This window comes from Sphaerodactylus townsendi, linkage group LG04 (genome assembly GCF_021028975.2).
Source record: "Sphaerodactylus townsendi isolate TG3544 linkage group LG04, MPM_Stown_v2.3, whole genome shotgun sequence".
NCBI lineage: Eukaryota > Metazoa > Chordata > Lepidosauria > Squamata > Sphaerodactylidae > Sphaerodactylus > Sphaerodactylus townsendi.
In genome coordinates, this window is record NC_059428.1 from 28,828,514 (window position 1) to 28,854,272 (window position 25,759).

Genomic DNA, 25,759 nt, shown 5'->3' on the forward strand with positions numbered 1-25,759 from the left:
GAAAGTGTTTAATGTTATGGAGGAAGATAACATTGCCCAGTGGTGCAGGGTGGTAAGCTGCAGTAAAAGCTGCTCACGACTTAAGTTTGATCCCGACAGAAGCCGGTTTCAGGTAGCAGGCTCAAGGTTGACTCAGCCTGCCATCCTTCTGAGGTTGGTAAAATGAGTATCCTGCTTGCTGGGAGTAAAGTGTAGATGACTGGGGAAGGCAATGGCAAACCATCTTGAAAATATAGTCTGCCAAGTAAACATTAGGATGTGACATCACCCCATGGGTCAGTAATTAGCCAGTATTGTTGAAGGCTTTCATCCCCGGAATCACTGGGGTGTTGTGTGGTTTCCGGGCTGTATGGCCGTGTCGAAGGCTTTCACGGCCATACAGCCCGGAAACCACACAACACCCCAATTAGCCAGTAGTTGCACATGAAGAGCAAGACTTGAAACTGATTTTTTGATCTGATGGAATTGACTAGGAAAGTTGCTATTGTTGAATATGAGCTGGCATTTGCGCTTCCTGTGTTAATTTTGTAATTGGTGCTTATGAGAATTTTAATGTCATGCCGAATTGCAGAAGTTATTTTTTGCTGAATATTCAGTGAATAAGGAGCTAATGGAGTCCTTGCCAGTTATACATCTGGGGCATAAGCTGTGCTTTTTTGCACCATTCCTGTTTCCGCTGGCAGCTTGCGTAGGAGAAATTCCTGGTGGATTGTCCCCTTAGGCTGCCTGAGTTGGCTTTCAAAAACTGCCAGCAGAAGATAGGCCTCTTAGCTAGACTGCAGTGTGATGAAAAGTGGCTATGATCTAATTCCATTAGTTTCAATGAAACATAATATCTAATATTCATAATCCTTTAGGGCCTTGTTGACACTGGCAAAATTAGTACCCATATTTCAACAGCTGCCAACAGTAGCACAGACACAGTTGTGGGCTGGAATCAAAATATATTTTCCCATCCTTGTGGGTCTAGATGCATGTACCGGCAAATAATTACTGAGAATATTGGGTTAAACTAACCATTGCGCTGAGGCAATGTTGCAAAACATAAGAGATACAATGTAAGATGGGTGCTAGAATTTCAGTCTGATTTTTGCTAGACAATAATTATAATCTCCAGGGGGAAAAGACTTGAACGTTGAAATAACTACATGGAAGAACAGCACAAAAATAAAAACGTTGCCTGTACTTTGATTCAACTATGTTTCTTTCAGTAATGGCATCCATTGTGCCCCTACCAGGTATATGTAATAGACTTGGGCACTGATAGAAACTATTGGTAAATTTTGGGTTTTGGTGATAAATTGGTAATTTCAGGTTTGGCTGATATCCATCAGCTCCATTCGGCTCCTACTGAAAATATTCAGGTTAAAAAAACTGGAACCCACAACTAGAGAGAATTACCCCCCTCAACAAGAAATGCCAGTGGGAGACAGATCCTGCAAGCAGGGCAGATCTACATCAGTCCTGCTTGCAGGTTAAGGCCTGCTCTCCCCCATCTCTTATGTTCTTATGTTCTTATCTCTCCTGTCCAAGCCCCAAAGAGCTTCAATAGCAGAGGTGGAGGGGTGGCCTCGATCATGACAATATCTTTTTCACATTCAGTAATCTATATCTATAAACGTGAAATACCACTCACTGACTTACTGACTGACTCATGCACAGAACTCAAAAACCACCGAACCTACAATGTTGAAATTTGGCACACCGATTCATTATGTGGTTTAGGTGCTCACTAAGAAAGGATTTTTCAAAATATTCAGTTTTACTCGAGTTATTACACATTTACTGTTTTAACTGCTCATCTCTGGCCATCTGCGTGAACATTCTAAGGGCAAACCAGCCCCTCAGTCCACAGACATGCTGCACGAACATTATAAGGGTGACAGTTAAACACCACTAGCTTCAACAGACAGGCTGCAAAAAAGCATGCTGAATATCACCCCGAAGTTAACAGACAGGCTGTGAAAAAGTACTCCTCCACCCACCCTCACGTTAACAACACTGCAACAGCCAAATACAATCAAAACAGATTACAAACCACACTATTACCTTGGACTACTAAACATTTGTCTGATTTTGCATATGGACATCAGATTGATTACTGTGCAGACAAGTTTACTGCTCTCGGCCTCCGATCACCCTGTGCTTGGTGTCGGGCCTGAATTGGTGGGATGAGTCCCCAGGAATGTGCTTCAGTGGCAGTATAGTTCAGCTCCCTGCCCTTCAACCCTACCCTGAACCTCTTCACAGCCTTCTCACTCATCAGCAACCAATGGCAGAACACTTCCTTTCTGCATCCCGAAAATACAACGGCTGCTTCCACATGACATATTTTGGAGCCCACCAGGTGAAAGAGGGCAATAACACATTGCATTAGAAAAAGACAACTACAGGAAGCTGCTGCAAAATATGAGAAAACAAACCCATCAGTCCACAGACAGGCTGTGAGGAAATATGCTGCAGGTCACCCCAAAGTTCACAAACAGGCTGTAAAGAAGTATGTTGAATGTCACCCCGAAATTCATAGAGAGCCTGTGATGAAGTATGCGTAGCGAAGTATGGGTGCCCTGCTAGTATACCAGATAAACTGTGAGGGAAACAACAATTTCTATATTATGCAGCCTAGTTTAAATTTTTTGGGTCATGTTGTTTGTACTTCTAAGTATTCAGGCATGTGATGCAATGTGATCCTTTTTCCCCCAAATAATTTTTTTATCAGAGCAAATTATAGTGACCTTCATTTTAAAATAGTAGGGTGCCTGAAACAGGATATATGACCCAGCACCACTAAATGCTTATTCTAATGAGAGGAAAGAACAAATCACTGTCTGGGGATCACTTTGGCTTCTGTGGGGTAGAGTGTGAAAACAGATAGGAAACAAATGATAACCTTGCAGTATTGCAACTGCTGGTGAAACCATTTCTGTTGCCAAGGAGATTTTTAAGACCAGACATTATCATGTAACCTAATATAAACCCACAGGGCTGTTATGAGGAGAAATTGGGAAGGGTGTGACAGCACTACCCTGATCTCTTTTTTGTTTGTATGCTCCTGGGAAGTTTCAGGGATGGCTTTAAAGAGCTCGGGTTCTCATGAAGAGATGACCCTGAAGATTTATGGTGTCTAATATATGATTAAAACATGGAGGTTACACAAAGGAGTGTCAGGAGGATAATCAGTCACATGAGTTCTGGGAACTGGGTTAGTCTGACTCCTTGACCCCACACACCTCTGTGCAAAATCATGTGTCTTTTGTGGTGTTTTACCAGTTCTCTACATTTCTCCATGCTGTGATTGGTCACTGTCCTGTCCTTTCATAATCTTCCCTCTCCTGTTAGTATACTTTGCAAAATGAAACACTTAATTCATCCTGCTCCCTTAGTTTTCTCATGTCTCTTCTGACTTTGTTTCTGGTTTTTCTTTCCCACTGTTTTCCTTCTGTTAACTTCTTTTCTCCCTTTACCTGCTTCTGTTGGTAGGGGTGCCTTTTTGCAGCTGACACCAGGAACTATATTTCTCTGCTTCTTGACTGTGATCTGGAAAAGAAAGTGGGGAGAGAGGCTGAAAAACAAACACGGGAGGGGGAGTGTGGAAGAAACTGAGAATGTGGCTTTGGAACAGGTCTGTTAGCAACCCCATAAACACTGAGATTAGTGAAGCTCTAGAACTGGTATTCCTAGCAAATAGATTTTGCTAGGAAAGTCCTGTAGTACAGTCACTATATTATGGAGCTTTTGGATTCATATCTTATAAATGTTTCTTCCATTTTTCATCTTCCATTTTTCAAATTCTTGTGTGTAATACACAGTACAAGTATAAGCGTTGTTATACTGTGCAAAAGACATTTCTCCCATTCTCCTCCTTGGATTTCATGGTTTTATTTGTCCCAAGCACCCCTTCACTGAAAACACATATTGAGAATGTGTTCCATGCATTGAGAACCTTAAGTTGAGTATTTAAGCTGGGTATTTTATATCATCTCCTGACTACCTTCCAAGAAGGCCATGGATCCCATTGAATAGTCTTTTCATCCAGTCTCGGTTGTGTTTTGAATGATTGTGTAGGTCCTAAAGTCACATAAATCATTTGCAGCTGGAATGTTCATTTTTGTATTTTGAGTGCTCTTGGATACCACACTACGGGGACAGAAAGGCAACATATACTGTTGAACCTATGCAAGTATATTACTGAACTGAGAATTTTAAAAACCTGGTGGTAGAGAATGCTGTCAAGTTGCAGCTGTCTTATGGCAACCCTGTAGGGTTTTCAAGGCAAGAGACAAACAGAGGAAATTCTCCATTTCATGCTTCTGTGTAGCAACCCTGGACTTCCTTGGTGGTCTCCCATCCAAGTACTAACCAACCCTGCTTAGCAGCTGGGATCTGACAAAATTGGGCTAGCCTAGACTTGAATTATCCCACTTTGAATCCAGTTACTATGTGCCATCTCCTCTGTCCCAAGTAATGACAAGTTTTGCTGTTTCAGTTGCCAGTAAAACCACCTGTCAGCCATGTTGTCTGTGTGCTTGTTGGAATTCACTAGGGGGTTATTATAGTGCTTGTTAACACTCTATTGTCTTCAGTTGCCTTCAGTTCTAGTTGAGCAAACATGCAACTAATTTTTAATCATAGTACACCCAATCATTACACCCAAACTTTGTCCCTCCATAAAGTGTTGAGGCTTACCTGTCTTATCTTGTTGGTAAAGGCTTGGAACTATGAAGACCTAGTTCCTTCTGCTGTCCCACTAAGATGCCTAGGACCCCCAGGAGCACACAGGACCCCCCCTCCAAGTATATGGGATCATTGTCTCAACACCCCAAACAAACAATGTGGCAGCAGTTAGAATAATAGAGCACTTCCGCATGAACAAAATTGCTTTTGAACACCTTTCACTATTTTGTGTCATGTGTAAAAATTTAAGGCAGGATATAAATTGGAGGAGAGTAATTTATGTTAATGCATAGCGCTGCCGTTTCCAAATGCAGTCATGGCAGAGGTGAAATTCAAACCAGAGACTTCCCATCCACAGCTGAGGCTCTAGTCTACTTCAGTTTGCTTCTTTTAAACTTAATGTACGTTTTTAGTCAATAGGCATTATCCGGAAACTGCAGATTGGAAATGCAAATTTTGGTTAGCATGCTCATTGTGAATGCCGCTGCAGATCCATTCTCACTGATGATGTTCCAACTGTTGTGCACCTGGAAAATCCAAAGAAACCCCCAAAATGAGAGTCATTAGACAGAGGCCTTGAATTTCTTTCATTAATGCTGGAAATAAGCACAGCCTATGTTGCAGTTATTTTATAGTTAGAAAGCATGTTGTTGTGCTTTGTTAACTGACCATTTGACTAAAGGACAGATTGAATTAGGTTGGCTATGGTAGGTTTCACTCCAAGAATTCAACAGGGTTAACTTGTTTAGTGAAATCCATCTTATAGCACCCAGTGGCATGACTCAGAAGGGCTGTGGTTCCATTACAAACATCTCCTAATTCGACGACTTACGGATTCACTAGTAATGTCCCTTTAAAGTTCCTACAGTAAACATCTCAAGAGATATCATTGAAGACTTTCATATCAAGGGACTTCTGGTGTGTCAAGCTGGTTGAGCATCTGAGAGCTCCCAGACTTCACATTACTGATAGGGGCTATTTTGCCGGCTGCAGAACAAACTTTTCTTGGCTCTTGCCTCCCCAGATATTGGGGACCTTGAATTTGACCGGTGGACTGGAAGGGTCTGGATTTTAGGCCCAGTAGCTCTTAGAAAATCCAGAATCAGCAGTGTAAGTGAGCTGTTATGCTCTTGGAAGTAGCCTCCTGCTCCTTTTTGTTTTTTCTTCTTGTTGGTCCTTTTTTCCTTATCTTTTTTAAAATTTAAAATTTTTAAAAATTATTTGGAAAAAAAGGAAAGGCTTTCATGGCTGGAATCAACTGGCAGTTGTGGGTTTTCTGGGCTGCGTGGCTGTGGTCTGGTTGTTTTTGCTCCTAACGTTTTTCCATGGAGAGAAACACATCTCACAGTGACATGCTTCTGAAAATTCCAGCCACAGATGTGAGCAAAACATTAGGAGCAAAAACTACCAACAACAAAAACCCACAACAACCATCTCAAGAGGTGTTAAAACATTGCCCTGGAGCAGTCATTGTAGAGCTCGTGTTGTTTGTAGCTAATATACACTGGTGTTTTTTTTTTTTTTGTAAACTTTGATGTTTGATTCTGTGCTTATGAGGAGGGAAGGATGGAGAAGAGGTGGCTATGCCTCAGATGCCCTCTTAATTAGGACTGCCATTTTATGTTACTGAATCTTGTTCAATGTCTTTAACAGCAGTGTGTTAGTGGGTGATGATGCTGATATCCCTGCTATGGGTGATGATGCTGATATCCCTGTTATGAACAACTTCACTTGCTCATTTCTCATTGAGAGCTGGCGTGGTGTAGTGCTAATCAGTGACTGACTCGAATCTGGTGAACTGGGTTTGTTTTCACAATCCTCCACATGAAGTGACTTTTGGGTGACTTTGGGCTAGTCACAATCCTCTCAGAGTTCTCTCAGCTCTCCTAACGCACAGGATGTCTGTTGCAGGGAGCAGAGGAATGCTAATGAACTGAGTTCACTGTGGAAGTGCTTGAGTTAAGAGCAGGGGTCCCCAAACTACGGCCCGGGGGCCAAATGTGGCCCCCTGAAGGCATTTATCCGACCCGCCAGGCATGGCGGCGATGGGTCCATTCATGTGCAGTGGGGGCTCGAGGGAGAGGAGGAACCGGCCCCAACGGCTGTTGATTGCAATTACATGATAGTACCCCCAAATCTCCATGAATTTTCTGACCCAGAGTTGGAAACCTTACACGTGGCAATTCCTGCTCCGCCCTTCCTTCTCGGCTACTCCATGTGTTGCTCTCAGGCTTTCTGTTCCTCCTCACTCCCATTGGCATCAGCCAGGCTGGTGGAGGAAGAACCCAGGAAGATACCTAATCCTGGGTTAAATGGAATGCTTCATTGGGAAAGTTTTGCTTTTTTTTTTTTACAGGGGAAGGTATTCCACAGCCTCCCCAACAATATTTGGAGCCCACCCTGTACTTGACATACTTTGGTCACTGTTCTAAAAATAGACCATGACAGAAAGGCTGAAAGGTGAAATCAAACATTTTACAATCATTTGTGCATAGGAATTTGTTCATAGTTTTTTTTAGTCCGGCCCTCCAACAGTCTGAGGGACAGTGAACTGGCCCCCTGTTTAAAACGTTTGGGGACCCCTGGTTAAGAGTGTTGTTCATATAACTGTTCCATGTAAGTAGCAATGGCACAGAGTAATCCAAAGTAAACTGGGGATCTCTGTCCTATTGAAAGCAGTGGAATTTAGGAGCACAGTGATGTCGTTAGTTTCATTGATTGTTGTTTTTTCTGCTAACAGCCTTTCATGTTTTACATCCTTGTAATATATTGTTGCATTGTTAACTGCCTTCAGTCCAAGGAAATAAGGTGGGATATAAATATTTTAAAATAAATAAACATTCTCCTGAATTTAGGCATACTGTTAATTATTCTATATCAGGGGTCTGCAACCTGCGGCTGTCCAGATGTTCATGGACTACAAATCCCATCAGCCCCTGCCAGCATGGCCAATTGGCCATGCTGGCAGGGGCTGATGGGATTTGTAGTCCATGAACACCTGGACAGCCGCAGGTTGCAGACTACTGTTCTATATAAATAAACTAGCAGGGCCCGGCCACGCGTTGCTGTGGCTTATTGTGGTGAAATGGGAAAGGAACAATAGCAGCAAATCAATTGCAGAGGCCAGCAGTACATGCTCATGCAAACACGCAGCCTGATACTGTGCTATGTCATTGATGTGTGTGCCCGCATTCCTTGGGGGGGGGGGATGGAAAGGCAACCCTTCCACACATCTAGGCTGGCTGGTCATGATCCTGGGAGTAAGTTTGGTTGGTGGCAATGGGTGTTGCTTCTGAGGAAACCCTCTGAGGGGCGCGATGCAGCCATTCAAAGTATGTCACAGTTGCTGTACCGAGCTTACTCCTAAGTAATGCGTGCCTGGTTTCCTTAACTGTAACCGCAGTATTCAGGGAATCTAGGGTGCCTGGCCCCTCCCCCGTCCCTTGCATGTTGCCCCTCACTGTCTTCCCTCCCTCACTTCTCTTCCCTTGCATGCCACCCCTCCCCTTCCTTCCCTTCCCTTTTCTTCCGCTAGGGTGGGTGGGTCATATCAAGATGCTGGGCCCCCTGCCTCCCCTCCTTTGCATGCCACCCCTCACTGTCTCCCCTCTCTCACTTCTCTTCCCTTGCATGCCACCCCTCCCTCTCCCTCGTGTGCCGGTTGCTCATATCTGGCCATCTGAGCGAACATTCTAAGCAGCACGAACATTCTAAGGGTCACTGCTCATATCTGGCCATCTGAGCAAACATTCTAAGCAGCACGAACATTCTAAGGGTGACAGCTGCATGTCCTTCACCATGGAGCGCCAGGAAAAAGGCATTTTACCTGGGCCAGGTGTGAAATTTCAGGTATGTGAATATCTAAAAACACTCTCACCTGGCTAACTATAGTGGCTGGGAATTTTCAGAGGAATTGGCCCAGCAGTTACTGAGGTATACTATCATCAACAAAAACACTGTTAGCTTTTTATATATATAGATATTTGTAAGAGCTACATGATCTTCAGATTGAAGCTGTGCACAAACATCTTAGAATGAATACATCATTGTCCCCAGTGCAGGAGTGAATACAGGAGCTCTGTGTATGCCTATGAGACCTTGTAGAATTTTGGATTGGAAGCACAGTACTTAAGGAAATCGTGTCCAGGCCTGGTTGTTAGGACCCTGGCTCTCATTTCCTGCTTCTCCTTGGATTGGCTACAGGAGAAAAAATTAAAAACTGCAATTGTGCCAACGGCATGATGTCATTTCCAGGGAAAACCTGGAAGTGACATCAGTTGTTTCTAGAAATAGCCACACACCTTATGGTTTTACAGCGATTTTAACAGCTATTCCTAGAGAGGTTTTCCCATAAGGATGGCATTCCATTGCCAACGACAACTTCCCCTCCATATAATCCCCTGTAGTCTTCCTCTACTTGCCAGGCCATGCTTGGCAACCTAGTATCATCTTGCTGTGAAATAAAAATAAATAAATGACAACATTCTTGAAATTGTACTGGGGAAGTGGAAACCATGGTTGCAAAAGCAAATAACAATACTATAGAAGAGATAGGTCCTTTTGTCGTAAGTTCATCATGGCTGGTTAGTGTGACGCATTTACAGTTTTGGCAATTTGAATTATATTTAGCAACCTTATTTTGCCTTAGTGGTTGTTTGGATATCAAGTAGAATTTTTGTTTGAAAAAAAATCATTTTAACTATTTTTTTTTAAGTACAGCAGTGTGGAAAAACACACATTCTCTCTTCCCCCCTCCTCTTTTTACAGGCTTTCCAAAATAGTAAAGTAACTCCACAAATATGTTTGTCATTCAAAACTCGAGCACTAGATATTTTTGTGCCCGGGGAAGTTTCACATGATGTCTAGCAAGATGGCTGCCTGTTCTCTGACCTCTTCACTCATCAAGTTGATTGAAATTTTAATAAATATGTAATTAGCTATTAAGTAATTGACATAAAGTGTCATCAAAGTTGAAATTAACTGTGTGGATCAAGTCTTGACCAATTACTAATGAATTCCAGTGCAGGAGATGCAGGCAACAAAAGACTGGATCAGTAGGCTTATCTGTAGTGTAATTGAAAGGTGAAACAGCTGCGTTCTGCCTATTTTTGAGACAAAGCTGCATGGAAGATATTTCTTGCATTTCTAGCAAGACGTATGTTAAAATAAATTTTGTACAATACCAAGCAATGAACTCACAAATCATTTAAAATAATTGTTTTGACCTTTCGGGGGGGAAAATAACAAATTAAGGAAAAATGTGAAGAGAAACAGAAATAAATGAAAACTGAACTGAAAAGTATTAGGTTACTTATAAAAGCTGATCTTTGACAGTTTGTGTGTTATTTCTTGACACAGGATAAGTTGGGCTTTCAGGGTTTTCCCCCATCAATATAGGGGAATACAAGCAAACTCTTTTTTTTCAGTTGGCTAGTAGATTGCCCTCTTAGTGGAACTATTGCAGAGAAACCTTGAAAGTAAAGAGCCTTTTACTATTTGAATAAGTCACTCACTTCCATGTGGAGTATAGCCACAGAAAGCAGTAGGAGAGCCATTTGTCTGTACATACATTCCACATCCTCTATTAAGCATATATACATTTGAAATAGTTAAGAAGAAGAAGAAGAGGAAGAGGAGTAGGAGTAGGAGTTTGGATTTATATCCCCCCTTTCTCTCCTGTAGGAGACTCAAAGGCATACAATCTCCTAGCCCTTCCCCCCTCACAACAAACTCCCTGTAAGGTGGGTGGGGCTGAGAGAGCTCCGAAAAGCTGTGACTAGCCCAAGGTCACCCAGCTGGCATGTGTGGGAGTGCAAGGCTAATCTGAATTCCCCAGATAAGCCTCCACAACTCAAGCGGCAGAGCTGGGAATCAAACCCGGTTCCTCCAGATCAGCGTGCACCTGCTCTTAGCCACTGCTCTTAGCCACTACGCCGCTGTAACAGTACAGGAGTTACCAGTCATTATAAACAAAAAAAATAACATAATAACATGCATATATATAAAGGTACAATGAATAAAGCTAATATATTGGTGAGTCAAACCCCAAATCTTGAGGTTAAAGAGTAATGCATCAAATCAGGGAACTACCTAAATATACTTTTGATTAACCTTAGTTTTTTGTAATTTCAAGCAACAATTTAGCAACTTCATTGCAATGGACATAATCAAAATTATCCAACAAACAAGAGAATATCAATACATCTGCTGTACTCGTCCCAAGAAGTGGTATTAACAAACCTCCTTCTAATGTCATTATGCTTAGGGCAGTGCAACAAAGAATGAAGGTTTTGACTTGGGCTCCATTACAAGAGCAGAATCTTTTAGATTTTTCAACTCTTTTATATCTTCCCTGGAGTGATGCAGAGGGCAGGACATCAAATCTGGCTTGCGCAAAGTCACGGCTTTGTTCAGGATTGATCAGAATATTTAGGTATTCAGCCATATGTCCTTGTTGGAAAGGAATTGATAAGCACAATGGGGAGCAAGTTTTCCTTGCCTCGTTGTTCAGAGCCTGAGATTCAAAGTCAAGCAATCTGGTTTTTAAGCATTTTAACTCCTCTTCAGGTGTAAGCAGATGTAAGGAGTCTATTGAGAGGCCAAGATCCTCAATTTTCTTTCCAATAACGTTACATCAGTTTGCCACTTTTGAATCAGACGACATCTCAAACACTAAACTATTTGGATCCTGCTGATAATGTATCCTGAGTCAGTTTTTAAAGATTCTTAACCAAGCCATGGTCTCTCCAAGGTATTCTGGGCCATTATTGAGCGAGAGGACATCTGGGTATTTCTTCATCCAACAATCAGGGAAGCAGGAATAAAACTTGATTGAAAACCAGCTTCTTGCCAGTCTCCGCCCCCTTTGCTCTCTCGTTCTATTCCTGCTTCAGGGATGAGCAGACGTCCTTAGACACTGTCTTGCCTTTTTCTATTCTTCAGTTTCCTTTCCAGTTTGCTAACCTTGCTGCCTGCAAATTTTGGTGGAGAGGACTACAGCCCTTCGAGCTGTAACTTTAACAAGACGCCTGCGGCTGCCTGTTTGTCCTTTCAGTACAAGGGCAGCTAAGGGGGGCAAATTGCAACCGCAATGCCGCACAAGGGAAAAGTTTTCCTGTCTTCTGAGGAGGACGGCCAGCTCAATTGATATTATTCTCTAACTGCGGGGACCATTTCATGTTTAGTTTGCAAGTTTGTGACCTAAGAGACTCTAGATTGAGAGCGTTTTGACTGGTACATATGTCTACAAAAAGGCAGGTGTTCAAACAATTTAGAATAAGAATCACATTTAAATTCATGTTCTCCAGGAAGTAGAGGGATGCATGATAAAAATAATTGTAAAATCTTATGTTCCCCATCTCTATCTTACTGCGTTCCAAGGAAAAAGGGTGGAAAACAATATATTTCATAAATGAAAAAAATCACTGCACTGTTTATGTGTAATCAGGGCTGTTCTGTATTTACATGAAATCACTGTTTTCACACTTAGTTTGGCCTTTCATTCAACATTGAGCAGGGTGACAGTTGTGTCTCATCCCTATCTCTAGCCTGATATTCACTTGTTGATGTAATATTCACATGTTGCATTAATTGCAACATATGTGCACAGGAATCTGCGATCTATCCCTTCCCCTCAAAATCAAGGAATAAAGTTGCCTGTATTGGGAGTTTGCTTGCTGCAATGAATATTCATATATTGCACCAATGCATAAAGGAGATATAGTGATGATGGTGATTCCATTGTCTCACCGTGTACTGATGTCATTCATATTTCCAAACATGGGAAGAGGGTCTGGATAGACCTGTCTGTGCAAGTTTTTTGCTTGAAGGAGCATGTTTCCATGCTGGTTATGGAGGGAGAAAAAAGACAGTAGGTTGATGAGAGTTAGAACGTGGTTTAAAAACAATTGAGTATATGTCTATTTTGTCTCACTCTTGCCTAACTAGAGGAAATCTGGGGGCTGGAGTGGGATATGAAGACATCATCAGAAAAACCTGGAAATGAAGTCATACCTCTCTAGGAATCACTGGGAATTCTACATCAAAATCATAGAGCTCCCAGTGATGCATAGAGAAGACTGACTTCACTTCACTTCTGGGTTTTCTTCAGAGGTGACCTAATACTATTGCTGTCAGTAGTTTTTTCTGTATATCTGTATTATTTTTCTTCTGCTAGAGAGTGGTGGCAGAAAACAGAAGCTGGTGCAGGGGATCCCCCACCTCCAGGAAGAAAGGAGTAGTTCACTTTGTGCCTCTGATCTAATAGAGTTTGGAAACAATGATAAAACCTGTGCAATCTGTTTACTTGTAGCAGACAGTCATGAATGTATACCCCACAAATACTGATCCCTCTTTTAAACAGTTAAACTGTCTTGAAGTTGTGTTTTAAAAGGTGAGTTGCAGGGGACAGTGTGATATCACAAGGACATTTTGTTGGTGCTAATAGTTCTTTCATGGAAACATTTCTTAACAAAATTTAGAAGCAGAGTCCTAATCAGGGAACTAGGTGTAGATTGCACCAGCTGTTTTCAATACCTCCGAAGACGTATGCCAGGAAAGACAAGCTGTTGTAGAAATAACCTTAATAATCATAGTCATAAGGTTTCCCCCTCATTTCAGAATCAAAACAATTTGTGAAAGTACCTCTAATAGGCAGGCCTTCAAAGAAGAGGGGAGTACTGATTATTTATATGTGAAAATTTCATTTACTTTTTCATGTAGCGCGGAGCTAAATAACCTAATGTGAAATGCACTCCCAATAAAATTATATGGAGTCTTAGGAATGAAGTAAATTGCAAAATTCTGCCCGTGTAGATTAATTATATTTATATCCATCCATTTAAAATTATTTGCCCCTCAGGGATGTCATTTAGCAAAATTGTTTACTGAAATAATCCTTGTTATGTCTAACAGTCCTTCATTTCACTAACACATGGTAACATCTTAATGGGGCAAGTTTACGTTTTGATGTTATATAATTAATGTTTTTTTCCAGTAGTAGACACATTTAGAGAAGTGGAAAGGGCGTTTCATGGTAAAATGTAACAGATTTAGCTGATCTAGGGCACTGATTCAGCTGATTTCTAAATTAAAATTTCCGTGTATGAACCCTTCAGCCATTTTAGGGCTGACATACGTTGCCCATTTTACATGGATGGGTGACTGTAGGGAAGGGAAGGCAGTGTGGCACAGAGACGTAGCTCCAAGGGGGGGTGACACACTGGAGGCGCACGCTGTGGGGTGTGGTGAGGAGTGTTCGAGGGATGGTGGTGGGAAGGGGGGGAGTACGCAGCACTGGTGCTCCGGGCGCTTTCCCCTTGCTACACCTCTGGTGTGGCATAGCCTGATCTCATCCAATCTTTAAAGCTAAGCAGAGTCAATACTTGGATCGAGGACTGTCAAGGAAGACTGCTGAAGAAGGCCCTGGCAAATCACCTCTGCTTCTAACTTGTTCCAAAAGTTCCTTGCTGGGGTTACCATAAGTCAGTTTCAACTTGATGGCACAAACATGTGTAGATGACTATAAAGCAACTGTTTTTGTGTGATACGATAGTATTGAGAAAACACTTGTATGATCAGATAAAAGTGCTAGAAGTTTGAAGGTATGGAAACTTGCGAGCCTCACATTTCAAGGCAGTGACGTAGGTATAGATTTTTTATGGGTGGGTTTGGGGGCGAGGCCCCACCCTCACCTGCCTCTGGGGGTGTGGCCACGCCTCCCCAAGCCCCACCCCCAGCCTAAGTGCTTATAAAAGCAGCTCTCCGAGGCAAGGGATGGCAGACTCCTGTGACCCGCCTGCCCTGCCTCCCCCACCGGCTGGGCTCTCAGTTGGCAGCCAGCAGTCCCTTCTCTCTCTCCCCCCCAGGCAGAGGGGGAGCTGGGGGAAATGGAGCTCTGTGCAAAATGTGAGGTTTGCACACTCCCCCCCCCCCCCATGGGCGACTGCTGTAATACTGGAATCCACCCCCAAACAGCATCAATTTCAATGGTGTTTAAATTAGGGAGCCCAGATTCTCTTTTAAAATCCCACCTTAAAAGGGAGAATCTGAGGTCCCCCAGACTCGGCTAATATTGAAAGTGATGCTGTTTTAAATGATTATCCACTCTGAAACAACATCACTTTCAATGTTTAAACTGGGGACCTCAGATTCTCCCTTTAAAACCATGCGGAAGGGGGTGGATTTAAAAAGAGAATCTGGGACAATTTGGGGAGTGCCTGCTGTCAGGGGTACAATTGTTAAGCTAGCAGCACCAAACTTTCAGGGTATCTTTGGGAGACTCTCCTGATGTTACCACCCCGGTTTGGTGAAGGTTGGTCCAGGGGGTACAAAGATAGGACTCCCAAAGTGGGTGCCTCCATCTCCTATTAGCTTCCATTGGAAACAGTGGGAGATGGGGGCTACACCTTTGAGAGTCCATAATTTTGGACCCCCTGGACCAGGGGTAGGGAACCTGCGGCTCTCCAGATGTTCAGGAACTACAATTCCCATCAGCCCCTACCAGCATGGCCAATTGGCCATGCTGACAGAAGCAGTAGAATTATGGACTAATTCCCTAGGCTGTGCCAGTTACCCCTGAACCAACCTTCACCAAACGGGTAATCTCAACAGCAGACTATCCCAAATGATACCACCTGGGTCTAGTGAAGTTTGATTCAGGGGTCCAAAGATATGGACCCCTCAAATGGGTAGACCCATCTACTATCAGCTCCCATTGGAAACAATGGGGCACCCCTTTTGGGAGTCCATAACTTTGGACCCCCTGAACCAAACCTCACCAAACTTGGCTGGTATCATCAGGAATGTCACCTGATGATAGCCTGAAATTTCGGTGCTGCTAGCCTAAAAACTGTGCCCCCTGCAGGCCAAAAACCAAAAAACACTTTAAAAATACAAAAACCCACAAACGGGGCAGAGCTTCGGACATGCAATGGGGGGGGGGGGTTTGAACCCGAGAAACCCCCCTTACCTACGTCCTTGTTTCAAGGAATGGAAACTTGCAGACATGTGTAGAGACAAGAGGATTACACAACCACAAGAAACCACAGGATGCCAGACTTGAGGAGAGATCATTTTGCTTTTGACTCTGAGGGCCAAACTAGATCTAATTTTTGGTTAGCGAGTCACATCTGGGTTTCTCTGATTGAACTTGTTTTCCCAGCAGCCAGATGACAGCTGCAGGGTCATTTTCAAACAGCCAGAGGAGCCAACCTCAGATTGGGATTGTGGTGAGGAGAGGGCCTTCAGCCTTCCCTTGCATGATTTCCCAACCTGAACCCCCCTCACCCCCAGCCATTTGAGGTTGGGATAATGTTGATCTTCCTCCACCCCATGCTGTGGTCACAATATGAATTGCGTCCCTGTGAAACTTTGAAAAATGTATTCCTCACAGCTGTTGTCTCGCTGTAGGGAAAGTGACTTGGCTCAGGGGAACCCACAGCTGACTCATTAGAAAACAGTATAAAGTCTGAATCCTTTGAATCCTTTGAGCCTGAATCCTTCTGTTATATGCCCCCTTTCTGGGTAGGTTTCAAGCAAGTAGGTTTCTGTATTTAGAATGTAACATGATGCCATATCTACTGTATTTTGTTGTATGTATCATTTTGAATTTAGAAAAATAAAGAAATACAAAAGGTAGGGAATATAACAAAAATCAGTCAAGCCCATACTAATTCATTTTAACGAGTCATGTTTGTGATACAGTTTAATGTCCAAACCACCAAGATGGCTCTTAGAATGTTTTCCCCTCACATTCTCCTCTTAAGCCAAAATTTAAACGGCCATTTTGAACTCAGATCTAAGTTCAGTGCTGTGTCTTTGAGGTCATACTGGCTGTACTTTTAAGTAATCCATGGGCTTGGATAATGTTCTGAAAGTTCATATGTGACCTCTGTCATTGCTTTTGTGCAGTCTGAGCCCAGCCAAGATTTGAAAAAATTACTTTTGTGTAAAACATCTACCCGTATATACTCGTGTATAAGTCGACCCGCATGTATGTCGAGGCACCTAATTTTACCACAAAAAACTGGGAAAACTTATTGACTCGCGTATAAGTCGAGGGTGGGAAATGCAGCAGCTGCGGGTAAATTTCAAAAATAAAAATAGATGCCAATAAAATTACATCAATTGAGGCATCAGTCAGTTAAATGTTTTTGAATATTTATTTCAAAGAAAAACAGTAAACTGGCTCTGTAAGTGGAAAAGAGGGTCAACAAGAACAATATGGTATCAACAATAACTTTAAAAAAGTACAAAACAGCTTAGCTCAACCAGCAACCAAGCTAAAACTCAAGAGTTAAAATCCTTCAAAACTGGATTCTTCATCATCATCTGTATGTCCAAATGTTACCCAACTAGCAGATTTTAAGAGCTGATATTATCAGAAATGGAAAATCTACTATTATAGCTTCCCTTGTGAAGCAATGGGGGATGGGACATCCCCTTTGGGGGTCAATAACTTTGGATCCCCTGACCCAAACTTCACCAGACCTGGCTGGTATCATAAAGAGACTCTCCTGATGAGACCAGCCAGGTTTGGTGAAGTTTGGTTCAGAGGGTCCAAAGTTATGGACCCTCAAAAGGGTAGCCTCATCTACTAATAGCTCCCATTGAAAACAATGGGGAATGGGGGCACCTCCTTTGGGGGTCCATAACTTTGGACCCCCTGAACCAAACTTTACCAAAATTGGCTGGTATCATCAGGAGTGTCTTCTGAGGGTACCCTGCAATTTTGGTGCTGCTAGCATAAAAACTGCGCCCCCTGCTGGCCAGCAAAGTAAAAACACACAATTTTTTTAATGACCCGCATATAAGTCGAGGGGAGCTTTTTCAGCATTAAAAATGTGCTGAAAAATTCGACTTATACATGAGTATATATGGTACTCTCAGTCATCGGCATGCCTACAGGGCTGCAATAGTGTACGAGAGAGCTGACATGGGAATTGCATCTATGTCACTCTGTACTTGGAAGAAAGGTTAATATATAGAGGGCCCAATTCCAAGGACATAGGTAAGGGGGGGGTTATAGGGCTCAAACCCCCCATTGCATGTCCGAGGCTCTGCCCCCCATTTGTGGGTTTTTTTGTAAATTTTAGTTTTTTTGTTTTTGACCTGCAGGGGGTGCAGTTTTTAAGCTAGCAGCACCAAAATTTCAGGGATGTTTTGGGAGACTCTCCTGCAGATACCACCCAGGTTTGGTGAGGTTTGGTTCAGGGGGTCCAAAGTTATGAACTCCCAAAGGGGGTGCCCCATCCCCTATTGTTTCCAATGGGAGCTAATAGAAGATGGGGGCTACACATTTGGGAGTCCATAACTTTTGATCCCCTAAACCAAACTTCACCAAACCTAGAAGGTATCATCATGAGAGTCACTTACTGATATCACCCAGGTTTTGTGAAGTTTGGTTCAGGGGGTCCAAAGCTATGGACTCCCAAAGGGGGTGCCCCATCCCCCATTGTTTCCAATGGGAGCTAATAGAAGGTGGGGGCTACATCTTTGAGGATCCATAACTTTGAACCCCCTGAACCAAACTTCACCAAACCTGGGTGGTATCATTAGGAGAGTCTCCTAAAGCTACTCTGAAAGTTTGGTGCTGCTAACTTAACAGTTGCACCTCTGACAGCAGGCACACCCCAGATTTCCCCAGATTCTCCTTTTAAATCCACCCCCTTTGGCATGGATTTAAAGGGACAATCTGAGGTCCCCAGTTTAAACATTGAAAGTGATGCTGTTTCAGGGTGGGGATAATCCACCTCAAAACAGTATCGCTTTCAGTGTTGTTCTAACTGGGGACCCCAGATTCTCCCTTTAAGGTGGATTTAAAAGGAAAATTTGGGCTCTCTAATTTAAACTCTAGTTAAACTCTAGTTAACTCTAGTTAAAAGTGATGCTGTTTGGGGTGGATTCCAGCATCACAGTGGCTGCCCATGGGGACCCCCCGCAAAACTCAGATTTTGCACTGGGCTCCATTTTCCCTAGCTACACCTCTTCCCAGAGGGGAGGGCAGAAAGGGCTGCCAGCTGCCTGCTGGGAGCTCAGTTGGTGGGGGGGGGGGCATGGGAGTCTGTCGTCCCCTGCCTCGGTGAGCTGCTTTTATAAGCACTGAGGCTGGGGGTGGGGCTTGGGGAGGCATGGCCATGCTCCCAGGGGCAGGTGGGACCCCCCATAACCCCCCAATAAAAAATCTATACCTACGTCCCTGCCCAAAAAATCTATACCTACGTCCCTGCCTGGGACCCACCCCAAACCCCCCCATAAAAAAATCTATACCTACGTCCCTGCCCAATTCATAGTCCTGTTGCAGTGCATAGGGCTGATGTCTTCTGGTCATGCTGGCCATTCATAAGCTGCAGGCCAATCTGAGACTGAAGTCCCCTCTGGCAGTGCTGTTATGATGTGGAGGAGGAATTACAGTAGTCCAGCGCTGCCCAGTGTTAAACCTAGCAACTATTGCAATTGGTCTCACAGCAGCAGCAGAAGGCCATTGCTTTCACATTCTGCATGTGAGCTCCCAAAGGCACCTGGTGGGCCACTGCGAGTAGCAGAATGCTGGACTAGATGGACTCTGGTCTGATCCAGCAGGCTAGTTCTTATGTTCTTAAACAGCCTAGGCAGCGGTGAGGAATTTGCGCAATTGCAATAGATAATAGGCCTGTGGATAGCATCTAGTAGTGTGTCATGGATTTGGTGTATAGTAACCTCTCGTCCAGTAAATGTAAAACCCAGTCTGATGCAACTTTCGCAAACTTCATTTGTATGAAATATTATGGAGTTGAATCTTAATAATTAATTCAGTGTAAGTAATATTGATTTCTTTGGTAAATTGATGTTGTATCTTCTTATAGTAAAGGTTAAAAAGTACCTGTGCAAGCACCAGGTCATTACTGACCCATGGAGTGACATCACATCGCAATATTTACCAAGCAGACTTTGTTTTCGGGGTGGTTTGCCGTTGCCTTCCCCAGCTGTCTACACTTTTTTGCCTTCCCCAGTTGTCTACACACTAGCAAGCTGAGTACTCATTTTACCGACCTTGGAAGGATGGGAGACTGAGTCAACCTTGAGCCGGCTACCTGAAACTGACGTCTGTTGGAATTGAACTCAAGTCATGAGCAGAGCTTTGACTGCAGTACTGCCAGTTACCACTCTGCACCACAGGGCTCTTACAGGTCGTTTCCCCACTTACCTGCTGCTGCACACTACTCTCCCCAAGTAGCGTGGGGTCCCCCGGCACTCCCCACTACAGGGGTGGCGACAATGCAGCTGCCCCGACGCTGCCACTGTCGCGCCCCCTCAGCGCGTGTCATTCATGGCGCTCCTCAAAATGGCGCCTTTTGATGGCCCCGCACTCTGCCTGGGGAAGCCCGGGAGCACGCCAGAAATGACGCGCACTGTAAGTAGCGCGCAGCAAAGGGTGGTTGAGGTAAGTGGGGAAACGACCACACTTTCTTGTAGCATGCTGTAATAAATTATACTGCAGTACTTTATACAAAGTTTGTGCTTTCGTTTAAAAAACAAACCTATAGCTTTTTGTTGTAGCATGGTAACGGACTACAGTACTGTTGTAATTTATTTAAGCCTTGTAGAGGAAAAAGTTAAGTCATGGTTTCAGATGACCCTTCATTGGTATTTATGAAATGTGGATGAAGTGAACAATTAACTTATTCAAAAAAGGATAGCATGACATTTTTTAAGCAGATCTCTCTCTTTGTCACCCACCAGTTCTGCAGTGTATATTGTATGATCTGATTTGCCTAAAAAGCTAAACAAGTTAACCTAAATGAGTTCCTTGCCCTCTGCTTCCAAGCTAGATCTCTGCATGCGCTATTCAGCATCTGCTTTTGCAACTGAAAGAACACTAAGTAATTTTTAAAAAAAAATACTCAGAAAATGTTAAGACAACAAGTACTGCATTTAAAGACTATTCAACAACTATGAAGAAAGCTCTGATTACAAAGCTGCCTGTTTTCTTCTCTTGAGATAAACGAAAGAAGGCTATTAGAACATATTCAGCCCATACTTTTTCGGGAGGGGGGTTTGAATTCAGTAAAATTGTTTCATTCTCAATGCACAGATCCATTGACATTGACACTGCATGAGATTTTAGACTGGAAGTGATGTGTCGGTGGCCATGAAGAAAGCATTTGCTGATATAAACATTCCATAAGTACCAAATTAGGCACCAAAACCTTACATTGTGATCTGGACTATGAGCATGTCCTCCAGGACACTGATAGTTCTCAGGCTTAATAGGCAGACTGAGATGACCAGTGTGTTTCTACACAGGACAGGGTATGAGCGGAATGAAATGTACCTGTAGTTGATGTCACATTTATTTCATCCCTCACCATGGTAAGAAATAGTGCCGGAGTAGAGCCAGTGACTTTCGAGAAGCATTCAAGAAATTTTAACAGAGTAGTGTGGTTGTTAAGAGCAGGTGGATTCTAATCTGAAGAACCAGGTTTGATTCCCCACTCCTCCACATGAGCAGTGGACTCTAATCTGGTGAACTAGGTTTGTTTCCCCACTCCCACACATGAAGCCTTCTAGGTGACAGTTTGCTCAGAACTGTCAGCCCCACCTACCTCACAAGGTGTCTGTTGTGGGGAGGGGGAGGGAGGGAGTTTGTAAGTCACTTTGAGACTCCATATGGTTGAGAAAAGTGGGGTATAAATCCAAACTCTTATTTTCTTTCTTGAAATATAAGTTTTGCATTCAAAAGAAACCCATTTTTTAAAAAAAGTATTGAAGCTGCATGTCTTTCTAGGATGTATTGATTTGCTAAATGGTGATCTTATAGTTTCAGACATACATGTGTATGAAGCAATACAGTTTTTATTCAAGATACAATATTCATTGAGACTTTGGCTGTAAAAGTGTTTCCATCTTTGATAGAATTTCATCTTGGAAGTAATCTGCCACCCTTTCATCTCTTCTATTCAGTTCTTCAGTGTTTTGTTCCCACTTTTTCTGTATTTTGTTCTGTTTAGTTAATGTATTTTCATGTTGATCTTTCAGCGTGCCTACACGTGCTTTAAGTTACCCTCTAATTTCTTGGATCTTGTGGAACAGATCTCTTGTTCTTCCTTTTTTGTTGTTCAATTTCTTTACACGGGTTTTTCAATTTCTTTACACTGGTTATTATAATAGTTCTCTCTGTAGTCTTTGCAGCCGTTTTATTAATACTGGACGGATTGCTTAAGATGCATCATTATTTTATATGAGTGTCTCTAGCATGTTTAGGTCTATTTATTTGTTTGTTACAATAGTTATTCAGTTGGGTCTGTTATTTAGTTAGGTCTGAGCCCTTCGGGGGTAGGGCGGTGTATTAAATTGAATTAAATAAACAAACAAACAAATAAATAACATATGAGGCAACACTGGATACTATGGAAAGTACTAATTTGTGCATCTTCTTCTCCCCTTGCATGCTCTAGTTGAATTGATTTGTTCCTGGTTAGTGCAAACCAAAGTTTGCAATTACATCCAAACTGAAAAATATGGCTTGAACCTGGTTCACATTTCTGACAAGTGTAAACCATAGTTTACCAATCTGGAAGCTATGCTTCCTTTTAAGATGAAGTAACTAATTGAAATGGTACATGTTAGAGGAAGAAATGAAAGACATAGAGTGTGCACCATCACTTGGCTGATTTCTTTCTGCAGCATGAAAATATGGTTTGGTATTAAGGTTGCCAGGCAGCTAGAAGAAGTGGGAGCATGAGGTGGCCACATCAACTTCTGGGAAAAACCCCTCAAGTAAAGTCATACATCTGTAGGGACACTATAGTCAAACCATTGAGTTTCTGGTGATTCCTAGAGAGGATTAATGTCATTTAGTGGGTTTACATGGAATTGATGTCGCACTGTCACCCAATGGACATTTTTAATATTCCTCCACTGGCTGCACTAACAGTGGCAGGGGACCCCCTGCTCTTGACAGGGAATTGGCAAGTCTGTTTGGCAAATATATATGAACCAGCCTAATCTGAGTTAGAGCTGGTGAATTAGCCAGAAAGAAGTGCTGTTGATTATCAGTTAATGACTGCAACTGGGTGGATGGGAACCCTAGTTTTACTCATTAGTACTTGGGGGAGTTTTTTTTTTAAAGGACGAGTTTCTTACTACTTTTTTCTTTTTATTTTCACAGGAAAAGTTATCCCAGGAGTGTGTGTTCAGAGAACAATTTGAAGAGAACTGGTATAACACATATTCATCGAACCTATATAAACACGTGGACACTGGAAGGCGATATTATGTTGCATTAAATAAAGACGGGACTCCGCGAGAAGGGACTAGGACTAAACGTCATCAAAAGTTCACACATTTTTTACCTAGACCAGTGGACCCTGAGAAAGTCCCCGAACTATATAAGGATATTTTAAGCCAAAGTTGACAAAGACGTTTCCTTCACTTGAGCCCTTAAAAAAAAAAAAAGTAACCACTATAAAGGTTTCATGCGGTGGGTTCTTAATTGATTAGCTGTGTCATCACATCAGCTCCACTGTTGCCAAACTTTGTCGCATGCATAATATATGATGGAGGCTTGGATGGAAAAAAATGCTGATTTTGCTCTGCACTTAAAAGGGTTTGTCTTTCTGGAAGAGAGCCCGTGCCCACTTGCTTGATTTTATTGCGAGAGGAGGAAGGAAGAGGGTGAGAATGTGTGAGAGTGAGCAAGAGGATGAAAGGGAGCTGAAGCAGGAAGGAAGGGGGGGAAAAGGCCTGATGCATGCTGGGAAATAGAGATGCTTTTAAATTTTTTGATCTGTTGTACTTCATCCTATTATCAGCGTAGCTGCCATAACTTTGTCTCATCAGGAATTTTGGCTGGTGGCCTGCTCAAATGTATGCTGTTTTTTTTTTAAGAAAAAGAAATAGGCATGGAGGAGAGTACGGTGTGACGTACAATGACGACAACAACAAGAAAAGAGAGGCTTGAGGGGGGGGGGGTTCGGTTCGACTGCTCGAATGGGGAGTCGCCCCTCGCTGAGTTTAAAGCAAGGACCTCTTAGCAAAATAAGAAAAGATTTAAAAAAAAATAAAAATAAAAAATAAATAAAGGTTAAAATTTATTTATAGAAATTCCAAAGGCAACATTTTATTTATTTTATATATTTATTTATTATATAGAGTTTATTTTTAATGAAATACGTGTACAGGCCAGATAGGCAGTTTGGAAGCTTTAGGCTCTGTGATGCATTTCAACGGCGAGGGCCGCGATGAACCTGTGACAATGGGGGGAAAATCTCATACAAGTCAAGCATAAATGGTGCATGGAGACAGAGGAAAAAAAATCTAATGTACTAAAGGCGACAATCTCTTTTGTGCCCATATTATTGTAAAAGTATGCACACCGATCACGACGAGTTCTCACTCTTCTTCTGACTGCTTGTTTCCTAGCTTAAAGTTCCCCACTCTTCCTTCCCTCCCTCCCCTCCCCCGAGGATTAAAGATAAAACTGGGTCTTCAAAACTTTAATTCTGTGTCTGTAATATTTCCTCTGCGATAAGTGACTTATTTCCATCTTGTAAGCTTCACGGTTCCATCTTGTAAGCTTCACGGAGATGGACTCTGGTCTGATCCAGCAGGCTAGTTCTTCTTATGTTGTGGAAGAAGAGAAAAAAAAAAACCCCACAAGAAAACAGGGGTTGGTATATAGTCTACTTGTTAAAACCTAGTGCAGATTATACCAAAGCTACATGATAAATATGCTCTTTTTATTTACGCAGAATGCCAGGAACATCCTAATATTGACATTTTGTACTAATTAAGGTTCTCACAACTAGAACAAGAGGGCCAGGTTCGCTCTTGTAAACTTGTTTAATTGTGCACTTGACTATCTACTCTGACATTATACAAGTTCCATAGGGGTTATTATTGTACCACCTTTTTATGGAAAGAATTGCTTTCAGTGTGAACTGTCATAATACATATTAGCACCCTTCTTAAAGTAAGACTCTTGCAAAATGAAACTAATAAATCTCTGTTGAGAATTTCAATGAGGGGGAAAGTACTCTACTCGTTTTATTTCCTGAAGTTACCTTTCAAAGTATATAGTGCAGACTTTACTGCATTAACTATGTCATTAGGATTACATAACATAGTAGATGCAAACACACGCCTTCAGTAGTGGCTCTGACCCAGGAACTTGCCCTTAGAAAAGAGACTTTCATAAACCCCTCAGAACAACATAGCAGGCAGAAATACTGACAATGACAGCAGTCTGGTGCAGTTGGTATGTTGTATCAAATAAAATATATGGAATTGCACAGAGGCAGTGCATGAGCCTGTGGAGTAATGCAGTCTGCTCAACATCGCTTTGGTTGTTACGTGGATTCTAATTTAGAATGTGGTGCTTAACTCCCTCCATGTTTACTAATGTGTGATTCTTTGGGCTGTAGCCAGTGGTTAAAATAACTGAACAGATGGTTTCTGGTGTCCATTATGTGGCACTCATAATCCACTTGCTGTAGAATAGGTGAGTTGACTATTGTGGTCTCAGGGGGAAAAAAAGCAATTCTGATATTGTCATCTGTCCTGAGAAAGCATACTTGTGCAAACAAGAGATGTAAAGATGGAAGCTCGAACCCCTCTTGAATAAGACTGGACCCTGATGAATAGGAAACGTGGTGAAGTTCAAAATAAATTCAATAAATTGGTTGTGCAATTGTCCACTGGAAAGACACTTGGTAAAATAGTACATTTTGTAGGGTGCATTCACATTCGGACAGAACTCAGTTTTGTGTTCCACACAGAGCTGCTCCTGCTAACAGCAGCCAGAGTTGTGAAGCGGAATACTGTGACGACATGAGTGAGATTGGACATTTTGAGAGAGGAAGAGAACTCAGCACATGGCTGCTGTTTTTAGTGGCAGCCCCATGTCAAATATGATGTATGGTTCTGTCCTTAGTGCTAGTTCATAGTACCCTCCTCTGGGAACTTTCTAATCATAATAAGATAAAATCAGCTATGTTATACTGATGAGAATCGTCCACCCGTTTGTAACAGTGGAAAGACTGAGCATCATGTGTGAACTCATCTTGAGAGAGATCAGAACGCATGTTAAAATCAAAAACTCTTCCCA

At 42.5% G+C, this 25,759-nt stretch overlaps 1 protein-coding gene across 1 annotated transcript in view; it reads left to right on the forward strand.

Annotated features, from left to right (window-relative positions):
• The window catches only part of FGF9 (fibroblast growth factor 9), a 49,686-nt gene extending 25,012 nt beyond the window's left edge, over nt 1-24,674 (forward strand). Inside the window, exon 3 of the mRNA XM_048494937.1 lies at nt 22,823-24,674. Within this exon, the coding sequence (XP_048350894.1) occupies nt 22,823-23,068 (246 nt within the window). The 3' untranslated portion in view covers nt 23,069-24,674. The remainder of the gene's footprint in view (nt 1-22,822) is intronic.
• Nucleotides 24,675-25,759: the final 1,085 nt, after the last annotated feature.